Source organism: Heterodontus francisci, chromosome 3, assembly GCF_036365525.1.
Source record: "Heterodontus francisci isolate sHetFra1 chromosome 3, sHetFra1.hap1, whole genome shotgun sequence".
Classification (NCBI taxonomy): Eukaryota; Metazoa; Chordata; class Chondrichthyes; order Heterodontiformes; family Heterodontidae; genus Heterodontus; species Heterodontus francisci.
Genome location: NC_090373.1, coordinates 7,961,968 through 7,975,749, shown reverse-complemented (window position 1 = coordinate 7,975,749; position 13,782 = coordinate 7,961,968). Strand labels below are relative to the sequence as shown.

Sequence of the window (13,782 nt, the reverse complement as noted above, 5' to 3'; positions counted from 1 at the left end):
TGCTGGTGTTGGTGATGATTCTGCTGTTGGTGTTGATGCAGGTGTTGGTGCTGCTGTTGGTGCTGATGCAGGTGTTGGTGCTGATGCAGGTGTTGTGCTGCTGTTGGTGTTGATGCAGGTGTTGATGTTGATGCAGTTGTTGATGTTGATGCAGTTGTTGGTGCTGATGCTGGTGTTGGTGCTGATGCAGGTGTTGGTGTTGATGCTGGTGTTGGTGCTGATGCAGGTGTTGGTGCTGTTGGTGTTGATGCAGGTGCTGATTCAGGTGTTGGTGCTGCTGCAGTTGTTCGTTCTGCTGTTGGAGTTGGTTCTGCTGTTGGTGTTGGTTTTGATGCTGGTGTTGGTGTTGATGCAGGTGGTGGTGCTGCTGTAGGTGTTCGTTCTGCTGTAGGTGTTGGTGCTGCTGTTGGTGTTGGTGTTGTGATGCAGGTGCTGGTGCAGGTGTTGGTGCTGCTGTTGGTGTTGGTGTTGATGCAGAGTTTGGTGCTGATGCAGGTATTGGTACTGCTGTTGATGTTGATGCCGCTGTTGTTGTTGATGGTGATGCAGGTGTTGATGCCGCTGTTGGTGTTGGTGTTGATGCAGGTGTTGGTACTGGTGTTTGTGTTGATGCTGCTGTTGGTATTGGTGCTGTTGCAGGTGTCGGTGCTGCTGTTCGTGTTGATGCAGGTGTTGGTATTAGTGCTGATGCAGGTGTTGGTGCTGATGCAGGTGTTGGTGATGCTGTTGGTATTGGTGCTGTTGCAGGAGTCGGTGCTGCTGTTCGTGTTGATGCAGGTGTTGGTATTAGTGCTGATGCAGGTATTGGTGATGCTGTTGGTGCTGATGCAGGTGTTGGTGTTGCTGTTGGTGTTGGTGCTGATGCAGGTGTTGGTGATGCTATTGGTATTGGTGCTGTTGCAGGAGTCGGTGCTGCTGTTCGTGTTGATGCAGGTGTTGGTATTAGTGCTGATGCAGGTATTGGTGATGCTGTTGGTGCTGATGCAGGTGTTGGTGTTGCTGTTGGTGTTGGTGCTGATGCAGGTGTTGGTGATGCTATTGGTATTGGTGCTGTTGCAGGAGTCGGTGCTGCTGTTCGTGTTGATGCAGGTGTTGGTATTAGTGCTGATGCAGGTGTTGGTGATGCTGTTGGTATTGGTGTTGATGCAGGTGCTTGTGCTGCTGTTGGTGTTAATGCTGCTGTTCGTGTTGATGCAGGTGTTGGTGCTGCTGTTGGTGTTGGTGCTGCTGTTGGTGTTGGTGTTGATGCACGTGTTGGTGCTGGTGTTGGTGTTGTTGCAGGTGTTGGTGCTGGTGTTGGTGCTGATGCAGGTGTCGGTGCTGGTGTTGGTGCTGATGTAGGTGTTGGTGCTGATGCACGTGTTGGTGCTGGTGTTGGTGTTGTTGCAGGTGTTGGTGCTGGTGTTGGTGCTGATGCAGGTGTCAGTGCTGGTGTTGGTACTGATGTAGGTGTTGGTGCTGCTGATGGTGTTGGTGCTGCCGTTGGTGTTGATGCTGCTGCTGGTGTTGGTGTTGTTGCAGGTGTTGGTGCTGGTGTTGGTGCTGATGCAGGTGTTGGTGCTGCTGTTGGTGTTGGTGCTGCCATTGATGTTGATGCTGCTGTTGGTATTGGTGCTGCTGTTGGTGTTGGTGTTGATGCAGGTGTTGGAGCTGTTGTTGTTGTTGGGGTTGATGCAGGTGTTGTTGCTGGTGTTGGTGTTGTTGCAGGTGTTATTGCTGGAGTTGGTGCTGATGCAGGTGTCGGTGCTGGTGTTGGTGCTGATGTAGGTGTTGGTGCTGCTGTTGGTACTGGTGCTGCCGTTGGTGTTGATGCTGCTGCTGTTGTTGGTGTTGATGCTGATACAGGTGTTGGTGCTGCTGTTGGTGTTGGTGCTGCCGTTGATGTTGATGCTGCTGTTGGTATTGGTGCTGCTGTTGGTGTTGGTGTTGATGCAGGTGTTGGAGCTGCTGTTGGTGTTGGGATTGATGCAGGTGTTGGTGCTGATGTTGATGCAGGTGTTGGTGCTGATGTTGGCTTTGGTGCTGATGCTGGTGTTGGTGCTGCTGTTGGTGTTGATGCTGCTTTTGGTGTTGGTGTTGATGCTGATGCAGGTGTTGGTGCTGCTGTTGGTGTTGGTGCTGCTGTTGGTGCAGGTGTTGGTGCTGCTGTTGGTGTTGATGCTGCTGTTGGTGTTGGAGCTGGTGTTGGTGTTGTTGCAGGTGTTGGTGCTGGTGTTGGTGCTGATGCAGGTGTCGGTGCTGGTGTTGGTGCTGATGTAGGTGTTGGTGCTGATGCAGGTGTTGGTGCTGCTGTTGATGTTGATGCTGCTGTTGGTATTGGTGCTGCTGTTGGTGTTGGTGCTGATGCTGGTGTTGGTGCTGATGGTGTTGGTGTTGATGCAGATGTTGGTGCTGCTGTTGGTGTTGATGCAGATGTTGGTGCTGCTGTTGGTGTTGGTGCTGCTGTTGGTGTTGATGCTGCTGTTGGTGTTGGTGTTGATGCAGGTGTTGGTACTGGTGTTTGTGTTGAAGCTGCTGTTGGTATTGGTGCTGATGCAGGTGTCGGTGCTGCTGTTCGTGTTGATGCAGGTGTTGGTGATGCTGTTGGTGTTGGTGCTGATGCAGGTGTTAGTGCTGGTGTTGGTGTTGATGCAGGTGTTGGTGCTGATGCTGCTGTTGGTGTTGGTGCTGCTGTTGATGTTGGTGTTGATGCTGCTGTTGGTGTTGGTGCTGCCGTTGGTTTTGATGCTGCTGTTGGTGTTGGTGCTGCCGTTGGTGTTGGTGCTGCTGTTGTTGTTGGTGCTGATGCAGGTGTTGGTGCTGCTGCTGGTGTTGGTGCTGCTTTTGGTGTTGATGCAGGTGTTGGTGCTGATGCTGCTGTTGGTGTTTGTGCTGCTGATTGTGTTGGTGTTGATGCAAGTGTTGGTGCTGCTGTTGGTATTGTTGCTGCTGTTGGTGTTGGTGCTGCCGTTGGTGTTGATGCTGCCGTTCGTATTGGTGCTGCTGTTGTTGTTGGCGCTGATGCAGGTGTTGGTGCTGCTGTTGGTGTTGGTATTGATGCAGGTGTTGGTGCTGGTGTTGGTGCTGATGCAGGTGTTGGTGCTGGTGTTGGTACTGGTGTTGGTGTTGGTGCTGCTGTTGGTGTTGATGCTGCTGTTGGTGTTGATGCTGCTGTTGGTGTTGGTGTTGATGCAGGTGTTTGTGCTGATGCTGCTGTTGGTGTTTGTGTTGGTGCTGCTGTTAGTGTTGGTGCAGCTGTTAGTGTTGGTGCAGCTGTTAGTGTAGGTGTTGATGCAGGTGTTGGTGCTGGTGCTAGTGCTGCTGTTAGTGTTGGTGTTGATGCAGGTGTTGGTGTTGCTGTTGGTGTTGATGCAGGTGTTGGTGCTGATGCTGCTGTTGTTGTTGATGCAGGTGTTGGTGCTGGTGTTGGTGTTGGTGCTGGTGTTGGTGATGATTCTGCTGTTGGTGTTGATGCAGGTGTTCGTGCTGCTGTTGGTGCTGATGCAGGTGTTGGTGCTGATGCAGGTGTTGGTGCTGCTGTTGGTGTTGGTGTTGATGCAGGTGTTGGTGTTGGTGTTGATGCAGGTGTTGGCGCTACTGTTGGTGCTGATGCAGGTGTTGGTGCTGATGCAGGTGTTGTGCTGCTGTTGGTGTTGATGCAGGTGTTGGTGTTGGTGTTGGTGTTGATGCAGGTGCTGGTGCAGGTGTTGGTGCTGCTGTTGGTGTTGGTGTTGATGCAGGTGTTGGTGTTGGTACTGTTGCAGGTGCTGATGCAGGTGTTGGTGCTGATGCAGGTGTTGGTGCTGATGCTGGTGTTGGTGTTGATGCAGGTGCTGATTCAGGTGTTGGTGCTGCTGCAGTTGTTCGTTCTGCTGTTGGAGTTGGTTCTGCTGTTGGTGTTGGTTTTGATGCTGGTGTTGGTGTTGATGCAGGTGTTGGTGTTGGTTCTGTTGCAGGTGCTGATGCAGGTGTTGGTGTTGATACAGGTGTTGGTGCTGATGCAGGTGTTGGTGTTGATGCAGGTGATGATGCAGGTGTTGGTGCAGCGGTTGGTGTTGGTGCTGCTGTTGGTGTTGGTTTTGATGCTGGTGTTGGTGTTGATGCAGGTGTTGGTGTTGGTTCTGTTGCAGGTGCTGATGCAGGTGTTGGTGTTGATACAGGTGTTGGTGCTGATGCAGGTGTTGGTGTTGATGCAGGTGATGATGCAGGTGTTGGTGCAGCGGTTGGTGTTGGTGCTGCTGTTGGTGTTGCTGTTGGTGTTGGTACAGCTGTTGTTGGTGCTGATGTTGGCTTTGGTGCTGCTGTTGGTGTTGGTGTTGCTGTTGGTGTTGATGCAGGTGTTGCTGCTGCTGTTGGTGTTGGTGCTGCTGTTGGTGTTGGTGTTGATGCATGTGTTGGTGCTGGTGTTGGTGTTGTTGCAGGTGTTGGTGCTGGTGTTGGTGCTGATGCAGGTGTCGGTGCTGGTGTTGGTGCTGATGTTTGTGTTGGTGTTGCTGTTGGTGTTGGTGCTGCCGTTGGTGTTGATGCTGCTGCTTGTGTTGGTGTTGATGCTGATGCAGGTGTTGGTGCTGCTGTTGGTGTTGGTGCTGCCGTTGATGTTGATGCTGCTGTTGGTATTGGTGCTGCTGTTAGTGTTGGTGTTGATGCAGGTGTTGGTGCTGCTGTTGGTGTTGGGGTTGATGCAGGTGTTGGTGCTGATGTTGATGCAGGTGTTGGTGCTGATGTTGGCTTTGGTGCTGATGCTGGTTTTGGTGCTGCTGTTGGTGTTGATGATGCTGTTGGTGTTGATGTTGATGCAGGTGTTGGTGTTGATGCAGGTGATGATGCAGGTGTTGGTGCAGCTGTTGGTGTTGGTGCTGCTGTTGGTGTTGCTGTTGGTGTTGGTACAGCTGTTGTTGGTGCTGATGTTGGCTTTGGTGCTGCTGTTGGTGTTGGTGTTGCTGTTGGTGTTGATGCAGTTGTTGGTGCTGCTGTTGGTGTTGGTGCTGCTGTTGGTGTTGGTGCTGCTGTTGGTGTTGGTGTTGATGCACGTGTTGGTGCTGGTGTTGGTGTTGTTGCAGGTGTTGGTGCTGGTGTTGGTGCTGATGCAGGTGTCGGTGCTGGTGTTGGTGCTGATGTTTGTGTTGGTGTTGCTGTTGGTGTTGGTGCTGCCGTTGGTGTTGATGCTGCTGCTTGTGTTGGTGTTGATGCAGGTGTTGGTGCTGGCGTTGGTGCTGATACAGGTGTTGGTGCTGCTGTTGGTGTTGGTGCTGCCGTTGATGTTGATGCTGCTGTTGGTATTGGTGCTGCTGTTGGTATTGGTGCTGCTGTTGGTATTGGTGCTGCTGTTGGTGTTGGTGTTGATGCAGATGTTGGTGCTGCTGTTGGTGTTGTGGTTGATGCAGGTGTTGGTGCTGATGTTGATGCAGGTGTTGGTGCTGATGTTGGCTTTGGTGCTGCTGTTGGTGTTGATCATGCTGTTGGTGTTGATGCAGGTGTTGGTGCTGGTGTTGGTGCTGATGCAGGTGTTGGTGCTGCTGTTGGTCTTGGTGCTGCTGTTGGTGCTGGTGTTGGTGCTGATGCAGGTGGTGGTGCTGCTGTTGGTGTTGATGATGCTGTTGGTGTTGTTGCAGGTGTTCTTGCTGGTGTTGGGGTTGATGCAGGTGTTGATGCAGGTGTTGGTGCTGGTGTTGGGGTTGATGCAGGTGTTGGTGCTGGTGTTGGTGCTGATGCAGGTGTTGGTGCTGATGTTGGTGTTGGTGTTGATGCAGATTTTGGTGCTGATACAGGTGTTGGTGCTGCTGTTGGTGTTGGGGTTGATGCAGGTGTTGATGCTGGTGTTGGTGCTGATGCAGGTGTTGGTGCTGATGTTGGTGTTGGTGTTGATGCAGATTTTGGTGCTGATGCAGGTGTTGGTGCTGCTGTTGATTTTGATGCTGCTGTTGTTGTTGGTGGTGATGCAGGTGTTGATGCCGCTGTTGGTGTTGGTGCTGATGCTGCTGTTGGTATTGGTGCTGATGCAGGTGTCGGTGCTGCTGCTCGTGTTGATGCAGGTGTTGGTATTGGTGCTGATGCAGGTGTTGGTGATGCTGTTGGTGTTGGTGCTGATGCAGGTGTTGGTGTTGCTGTTGGTGTTGGTGTTGCTGTTCGTATTGGTGTTGATGCAGGTGTTGGTGCTGATGTTGATGCAGGTGTTGGTGCTGGTGCTGGTGCTGATGCAGGTGTCGGTGCTGGTGTTGGTGCTGATGTAGGTTTTGGTGCTGCTGTTGGTATTGGTGCTGCCGTTGGTGTTGGTGCTGCTGCTGGTGTTGGTGCTGATGCAGGTGTTGGTGCTGCTGTTGGAGTTGGTACTGCCATTGATGTTGATGCTGCTGTTGGTATTGGTGCTGGTGTTGGTGTTGATGCACGTGTTGGTGCTGGTGTTGGTGTTGTTGCAGGTTTTGGTGCTGGTGTTGGCGCTGATGCAGGTGTCGGTGCTGGTGTAGGTGTTGGTGCTGCTGTTGGTGTTGGTGCTGCCGTTGGTGTTGATGCTGCTGCTGGTGTTGATGCTGCTGCTGGTGTTGATGCTGCTGCTGGTGTTGGTGTTGATGCAGGTGTTGGTGCTGGTGTTGGTGCTGATGCAGGTGTTGGTGCTGCCGTTGGTATTGGTGCTGCTGTTGGTGTTGGTGTTGATGCAGGTGTTGGAGCTGCTGTTGGTGTTGGGGTTGATGCAGGTGTTGGTGCTGATGTTGATGCAGGTGTTGGTGCTGATGTTGGCTTTGGTGCTGATGCTGGTGTTGGTGCTGCTGTTGGTGTTGATGCTGCTGTTGGTTTTGGAGCTGGTGTTGGTGTTGTTGCAGGTGTTGGTGCTGGTGTTCGTGCTGATGCAGGTGTCGGTGCTGGTGTTGGTGCTGATGTAGGTGTTGGTGCTGCTGTTGGTGTTGGTGCTGCCGTTGGTGTTGGTGCTGCTGCTGGTGTTGGTGTTGATGCAGGTGTTGGTGCTGGTGTTGGTGCTGATGCAGGTGTTGGTGCTGCTGTTGGTGTTGGTGCTGCCGTTGATGTTGATGCTGCTGTTGGTATTGGTGCTGGTGTTGGTGTTGATGCACGTGTTGGTGCTGGTGTTGGTGCTGATGCAGGTGTCGGTGCTGGTGTTGGTGCTGATGTAGGTGTTGGTGCTGCTGTTGGTGTTGGTGCTGCTGGTGTGGGTGTTGATGCAGGTGTTGGTGCTGGTGTTGGTGCTGATGCAGGTGTTGGTGCTGCTGTTGGTGTTGGTGCTGCCGTTGGTATTGGTGCTGCTGTTGGTGTTGGTGTTGATGCAGGTGTTGGAGCTGCTGTTGGTGTTGGGGTTGATGCAGGTGTTGGTGCTGATGTTGATGCAGGTGTTGGTGCTGATGTTGGCTTTGGTGCTGATGCTGATGCTGGTGTTGGTGCTGCTGTTGGTGTTGATGCTGCTGTTGGTGTTGGTGTTGATGCAGGTGTTGGTGCTGGTGTTGGTGCTGATGCAGGTGTTGGTGCTGCTGTTGACGTTGATGCTGCTGTTGGCATTGGTGCTGCTGTTGGTGTTGGTGTTGATGCAGGTGTTGGTGCTGCTGTTGCGGTTGGGGTTGATGCAGGTGTTGATGCAGGTGTTGGTGCTGCTGTTGGTGTTCTTGATGCCGTTGATGTTGATGCTGCTGTTGGTATTGGTGCTGCTGTTGATGCAGGTGTTGGTGCTGCTGTTGGTGTTGGGGTTGATGCAGGTGTTGATGCAGGTGTTGGTGCTGCTGTTGGTGTTGGTGCTGCCGTTGATGTTGATGCTGCTGTTGGTATTGGTGCTGCTGTTGGTGTTGGTGTTGATGCAGGTGTTGGTGCTGCTGTTGGGGTTGGGGTTGATGCAGGTGTTGATGCAGGTGTTGGTGCTGCTGTTGGTGTTCTTGATGCCGTTGATGTTGATGCTGCTGTTGGTATTGGTGCTGCTGTTGATGCAGGTGTTGGTGCTGCTGTTGGTGTTGGGGTTGATGCAGGTGTTGATGCAGGTGTTGGTGCTGCTGTTGGTGTTGGTGCTGCCGTTGATGTTGATGCTGCTGTTGGTATTGGTGCTGCTGTCGGTGTTGGGGTTGATGCAGGTGTTGATGCTGGTGTTGGTGCTGATGCAGGTGTTGGTACTGATGTTGGTGTTGGTGTTGATGCAGATTTTGGTGCTGATGCAGGTGTTGGTGCTGCTGTTTATGTTGATGCTGCTGTTGTTGTTGATGGTGATGCAGGTGTTGATGCCGCTGTTGGTATTGGTGTTGATGCAGGTGTTGGTACTGGTGTTTGTGTTGATGCTGCTGTTGGTATTGGTGCTGATGCAGGTGTCGGTTCTGCTGTTCGTGTTGATGCAGGTGTTGGTATTGGTGCTGATGCAGGTGTTGGTGATGCTGTTGGTGTTGGTGCTGATGCAGGTGTTGGTGTTGCTGTTGGTGTTGGTGTTGCTGTTGGTATTGGTGTTGATGCAGGTGTTGGTGCTGATGTTGATGCAGGTGTTGGTGCTGGTGTTGATGCAGGTGTTGGTGCTGGTGTTGGTGTTGTTGCAGGTATTGGTATTGGTGCTGATGCAGGTGTTGGTGATGCTGTTGGTGTTGGTGCTGATGCAGGTGTTGGTGCTGCTGTTGGTGTTGGTGCTGCTGTTGGTGTTGGTGTTGATGCTGCTGTTGGTGTTGGTGTTGATGCAGGTGTTGATGCTGGTGTTGGTGCTGATGCAGGTGTTGGTGCTGCTGTTGGTGCTGACGCAGGTGGCGGTGCTGGTGTTGGTGCAGAGGTAGGTGTTGGTGTTGATGCACGTGTTGCTGCTGGTGTTGGTGTTGTTGCAGGTGTTGGTGCTGGTGTTGGTGCTGATGCAGGTGTCGGTGCTGGTGTTGGTGCTGATGTAGGTGTCGGTGCTGGTGTTGGTGCTGATGCAGGTGTTGGTGCTGCTGTTGGTGTTCGGGTTGATGCAGATGTTGATGCAGGTGTTGCTGTTGGTGTTGGTGCTGCCGTTGATGTTGGTGCTGCCGTTGATGTTGATGCTGCCGTTGATGTTGATGCTGCTGTTGGTATTGGTGCTGCTGTTGGTATTGGTGCTGCTGTTGGTGTTGGTGTTGATGCAGATTTTGGTGCTGATGCAGGTGTTGGTGCTGCTGTTGATGCTGCTGTTGTTGTTGATGGTGATGCAGGTGTTGATGCCGCTGTTGGTGTTGGTGTTGATGCAGGAGTCGGTGCTGGTGTTGGTGCTGATGTAGGTGTTGGTGCTGCTGTTGGTGTTGGTGCTGCCGTTGGTGTTGATGCTGCTGCTGGTGTTGGTGTTGATGCAGGTGTTGGTGCTGGTGTTGGTGCTGATGCAGGTGTCGGTGCTGGTGTTGGTGCTGATGTAGGTGTTGGTGCTGCTGTTGGTGTTGGTGTTGTTGCAGGTGTTGGTGCTGGTGTTCGTGCTGATGCAGGTGTCGGTGCTGGTGTTGGTGCTGATGTAGGTGTTGATGCTGCTGCTGGTGTTGATGCTGCTGCTAGTGTTGGTGCTGGTGTTGGTGCTGATGCAGGTGTTGGTGCTGCTGTTGGTGTTGATGCTGCTGTTGGTGTTGCGGTTGATGCAGGTGTTGATGCTGGTGTTGATGCAGGTGTTGGTGCTGGTGTTGGTGCTGATGCAGGTGTCGGTGCTGGTGTTGGTGCTGATGTAGGTGTTGGTGCTGGTGTTGGTGTTGATGCACGTGTTGGTGCTGGCGTTGGTGTTGTTGCAGGTGTTGGCGCTGGTGTTGGTGCTGATGTAGGTGTTGGTGCTGCTGTTGGTGTTGGTGCTGCCGTTGGTGTTGATGCTGCTGCTGGTGTGGGTGTTGATGCAGGTGTTGGTGCTGGTGTTGGTGTTGGTGCTGCCGTTGGTGTTGATGCTGCTGCTGGTGTTGGTGTTGATGCAGGTGTTGGTGCTGATGTTGAAGCAGGTGTTGGTGCTGGTGTTGGTGCTGCCGTTGGTGTTGATGCTGCTGCTGGTGTTGGTGCTGATGCAGGTGTTGGTGCTGCTGTTGGTGTTGGTGCTGCCGTTGGTGTTGATGCTGCTGCTGGTGTTGGTGTTGATGCAGGTGTTGGTGCTGATGTTGAAGCAGGTGTTGGTGCTGGTGTTGGTGCTGGTGTTGATGCTGGTGTTGGTGCTGGTGTTGGTGATGCTGTTGGTGTTGGTGCTGATGCAGGTGTTGGTGCTGCTGTTGGTGTTGGTGCTGCCGTTGATGTTGATGCTGCTGTTGGTATTGGTGCTGCTGTTGGTGTTGGTGTTGATGCAGGTGTTGGTACTGCTGTCGGTGTTGGGGTTGATGCAGGTGTTGATGCTGGTGTTGGTGCTGATGCAGGTGTTGGTACTGATGTTGGTGTTGGTGTTGATGCAGATTTTGGTGCTGATGCAGGTGTTGGTGCTGCTGTTTATGTTGATGCTGCTGTTGTTGTTGATGGTGATGCAGGTGTTGATGCCGCTGTTGGTATTGGTGTTGATGCAGGTGTTGGTACTGGTGTTTGTGTTGATGCTGCTTTTGGTATTGGTGCTGATGCAGGTGTCGGTTCTGCTGTTCGTGTTGATGCAGGTGTTGGTATTGGTGCTGATGCAGGTGTTGGTGATGCTGTTGGTGTTGGTGCTGATGCAGGTGTTGGTGTTGCTGTTGGTGTTGGTGTTGCTGTTGGTATTGGTGTTGATGCAGGTGTTGGTGCTGATGTTGATGCAGGTGTTGGTGCTGATGTTGATGCAGGTGTTGGTGCTGGTGTTGATGCAGGTGTTGGTGCTGGTGTTGGTGTTGTTGCAGGTATTGGTATTGGTGCTGATGCAGGTGTTGGTGATGCTGTTGGTGCTGATGCAGGTGTTGGTGCTGCTGTTGGTGTTGGTGCTGCTGTTGGTGTTGGTGTTGATGCTGCTGTTGGTGTTGGTGTTGATGCAGGTGTTGATGCTGGTGTTGGTGCTGATGCAGGTGTTGGTGCTGCTGTTGGTGCTGACGCAGGTGGCGGTGCTGGTGTTGGTGCAGAGGTAGGTGTTGGTGTTGATGCACGTGTTGCTGCTGGCGTTGGTGTTGTTGCAGGTGTTGGTGCTGGTGTTGGTGCTGATGCAGGTGTCGGTGCTGGTGTTGGTGCTGATGTAGGTGTCGGTGCTGGTGTTGGTGCTGATGCAGGTGTTGGTGCTGCTGTTGGTGTTCGGGTTGATGCAGATGTTGATGCAGGTGTTGCTGTTGGTGTTGGTGCTGCCATTGATGTTGGTGCTGCCGTTGATGTTGGTGCTGCCGTTGATGTTGATGCTGCCGTTGATGTTGATGCTGCCGTTGATGTTGATGCTGCTGTTGATGTTGGTGCTGCTGTTGGTATTGGTGCTGCTGTTGGTATTGGTGCTGCTGTTGGTATTGGTGCTGCTGTTGGTGTTGGTGTTGATGCAGATTTTGGTGCTGATGCAGGTGTTGGTGCTGCTGTTGATGCTGCTGTTGTTGTTGATGGTGATGCAGGTGTTGATGCCGCTGTTGGTGTTGGTGTTGATGCAGGTGTTGGTGCTGCTGTTGGTGTTGGTGCTGCCGTTGGTGTTGGTGTTGATGCAGGTGTTGGTACTGCTGTCGGTGTTGGGGTTGATGCAGGTGTTGATGCTGGTGTTGGTGCTGATGCAGGTGTTGGTACTGATGTTGGTGTTGGTGTTGATGCAGATTTTGGTGCTGATGCAGGTGTTGGTGCTGCTGTTGATGTTGATGTTGATGCTGCTGTTGTTTTTGATGGTGATGCATGTGTTGATGCCGCTGTTGGTATTGGTGTTGATGCAGGTGTTGGTACTGGTGTTTGTGTTGATGCTGCTGTTGGTATTGGTGCTGATGCAGGTGTCGGTGCTGCTGTTCGTGTTGATGCAGGTGTTGCTATTGGTGCTGATGCAGGTGTTGGTGATGCTGTTGGTGTTGGTGCTGATGCAGGTGTTGGTGTTGCTGTTGGTGTTGGTGTTGCTGTTGGTATTGGTGTTGATGCAGGTGTTGGTGCTGATGTTGATGCAGGTGTTGGTGCTGGTGTTGATGCAGGTGTTGGTGCTGGTGTTGGTGTTGGTGCTGATGCAGGTGTTGGTGCTGCTGTTGGTGTTGTTGCAGGTATTGGTATTGGTGCTGATGCAGGTGTTGGTGATGCTGTTGGTGTTGGTGCTGATGCAGGTGTTGGTGCTGCTGTTGGTGTTGGTGCTGCTGTTGGTGTTGGTGTTGATGCTGCTGTTGGTGTTGGTGTTGATGCAGGTGTTGATGCTGGTGTTGGTGCTGATGCAGGTGTTGGTGCTGCTGTTGGTGCTGACGCAGGTGGCGGTGCTGGTGTTGGTGCAGAGGTAGGTGTTGGTGTTGATGCACGTGTTGCTGCTGGTGTTGGTGTTGTTGCAGGTGTTGGTGCTGGTGTTGGTGCTGATGCAGGTGTCGGTGCTGGTGTTGGTGCTGATGTAGGTGTCGGTGCTGGTGTTGGTGCTGATGCAGGTGTTGGTGCTGCTGTTGGTGTTCGGGTTGATGCAGATGTTGATGCAGGTGTTGCTGTTGGTGTTGGTGCTGCCGTTGATGTTGGTGCTGCCGTTGATGTTGATGCTGCCGTTGATGTTGATGCTGCTGTTGGTATTGGTGCTGCTGTTGGTATTGGTGCTGCTGTTGGTGTTGGTGTTGATGCAGATTTTTGTGCTGATGCAGGTGTTGGTGCTGCTGTTGATGCTGCTGTTGTTGTTGATGGTGATGCAGGTGTTGATGCCGCTGTTGGTGTTGGTGTTGATGCAGGTGTCGGTGCTGGTGTTGGTGCTGATGTAGGTGTTGGTGCTGCTGTTGGTGTTGGTGCTGCCGTTGGTGTTGATGCTGCTGCTGGTGTTGGTGTTGATGCAGGTGTTGGTGCTGGTGTTGGTGCTGATGCAGGTGTCGGTGCTGGTGTTGGTGCTGATGTAGGTGTTGGTGCTGCTGTTGGTGTTGGTGTTGTTGCAGGTGTTGGTGCTGGTGTTCGTGCTGATGCAGGTGTCGGTGCTGGTGTTGGTGCTGATGTAGGTGTTGGTGCTGCTGTTGGTGTTGGAGCTGCCGTTGGTGTTGATGCTGCTGCTGGTGTTGATGCTGCTGCTAGTGTTGGTGCTGGTGTTGGTGCTGATGCAGGTGTTGGTGCTGCTGTTGGTGTTGATGCTGCTGTTGGTGTTGCGGTTGATGCAGGTGTTGATGCTGGTGTTGATGCAGGTGTTGGTGCTGGTGTTGGTGCTGATGCAGGTGTCGGTGCTGGTGTTGGTGCTGATGTAGGTGTTGGTGCTGGTGTTGGTGTTGATGCACGTGTTGGTGCTGGCGTTGGTGTTGTTGCAGGTGTTGGCGCTGGTGTTGGTGCTGATGTAGGTGTTGGTGCTGCTGTTGGTGTTGGTGCTGCCATTGGTGTTGATGCTGCTGCTGGTGTGGGTGTTGATGCAGGTGTTGGTGCTGGTGTTGGTGCTGATGCAGGTGTTGGTGCTGCTGTTGGTGTTGGTGCTGCCGTTGATGTTGATGCTGCTGCTGGTGTTGGTGTTGATGCAGGTGTTGGTGCTGATGTTGAAGCAGGTGTTGGTGCTGATGTTGGCTTTGGTGCTGATGCTGATGCTGGTGTTGGTGCTGCTGTTGGTGTTGATGCTGCTGCTGGTGTTGGTGTTGATGCAGGTGTTGGTGCTGTTGTTGGTGCTGATGCAGGTGTTGGTGCTGGTGTTGGTGCTGATGCAGGTGTTGGTGCTGCTGTTGGTGTTGAAGCTGCTGTTGGTGTTGAAGCTGGTGTTGGTGTTGTTGCAGGTGTTGGTGCTGGTGTTGGTGCTGATGCAGGTGGCGGTGCTGGTGTTCGTGCTGATGTAGGTGTTGGTGCTGCTGTTGGTGTTCGGGTTGATGCAGGTGTTGATGC

General features: G+C 52.7%; 1 protein-coding gene across 1 annotated transcript in view; it reads right to left on the bottom strand.

The window, feature by feature from the left end:
- The window catches only part of LOC137353664 (serine-rich adhesin for platelets-like), a 44,983-nt gene that overhangs the window by 10,285 nt on the left and 20,916 nt on the right, over positions 1-13,782 (bottom strand). Inside the window, exons 12-18 of the mRNA XM_068020025.1 lie at positions 12,209-12,221; positions 10,901-11,177; positions 5,113-5,267; positions 4,639-4,919; positions 4,138-4,298; positions 3,736-3,938; positions 64-1,125 (exon numbers count right to left, since the gene is read on the bottom strand). Of these exons, the coding sequence (XP_067876126.1) occupies positions 64-1,125; positions 3,736-3,938; positions 4,138-4,298; positions 4,639-4,919; positions 5,113-5,267; positions 10,901-11,177; positions 12,209-12,221 (2,152 nt within the window). The remainder of the gene's footprint in view (positions 1-63; positions 1,126-3,735; positions 3,939-4,137; positions 4,299-4,638; positions 4,920-5,112; positions 5,268-10,900; positions 11,178-12,208; positions 12,222-13,782) is intronic.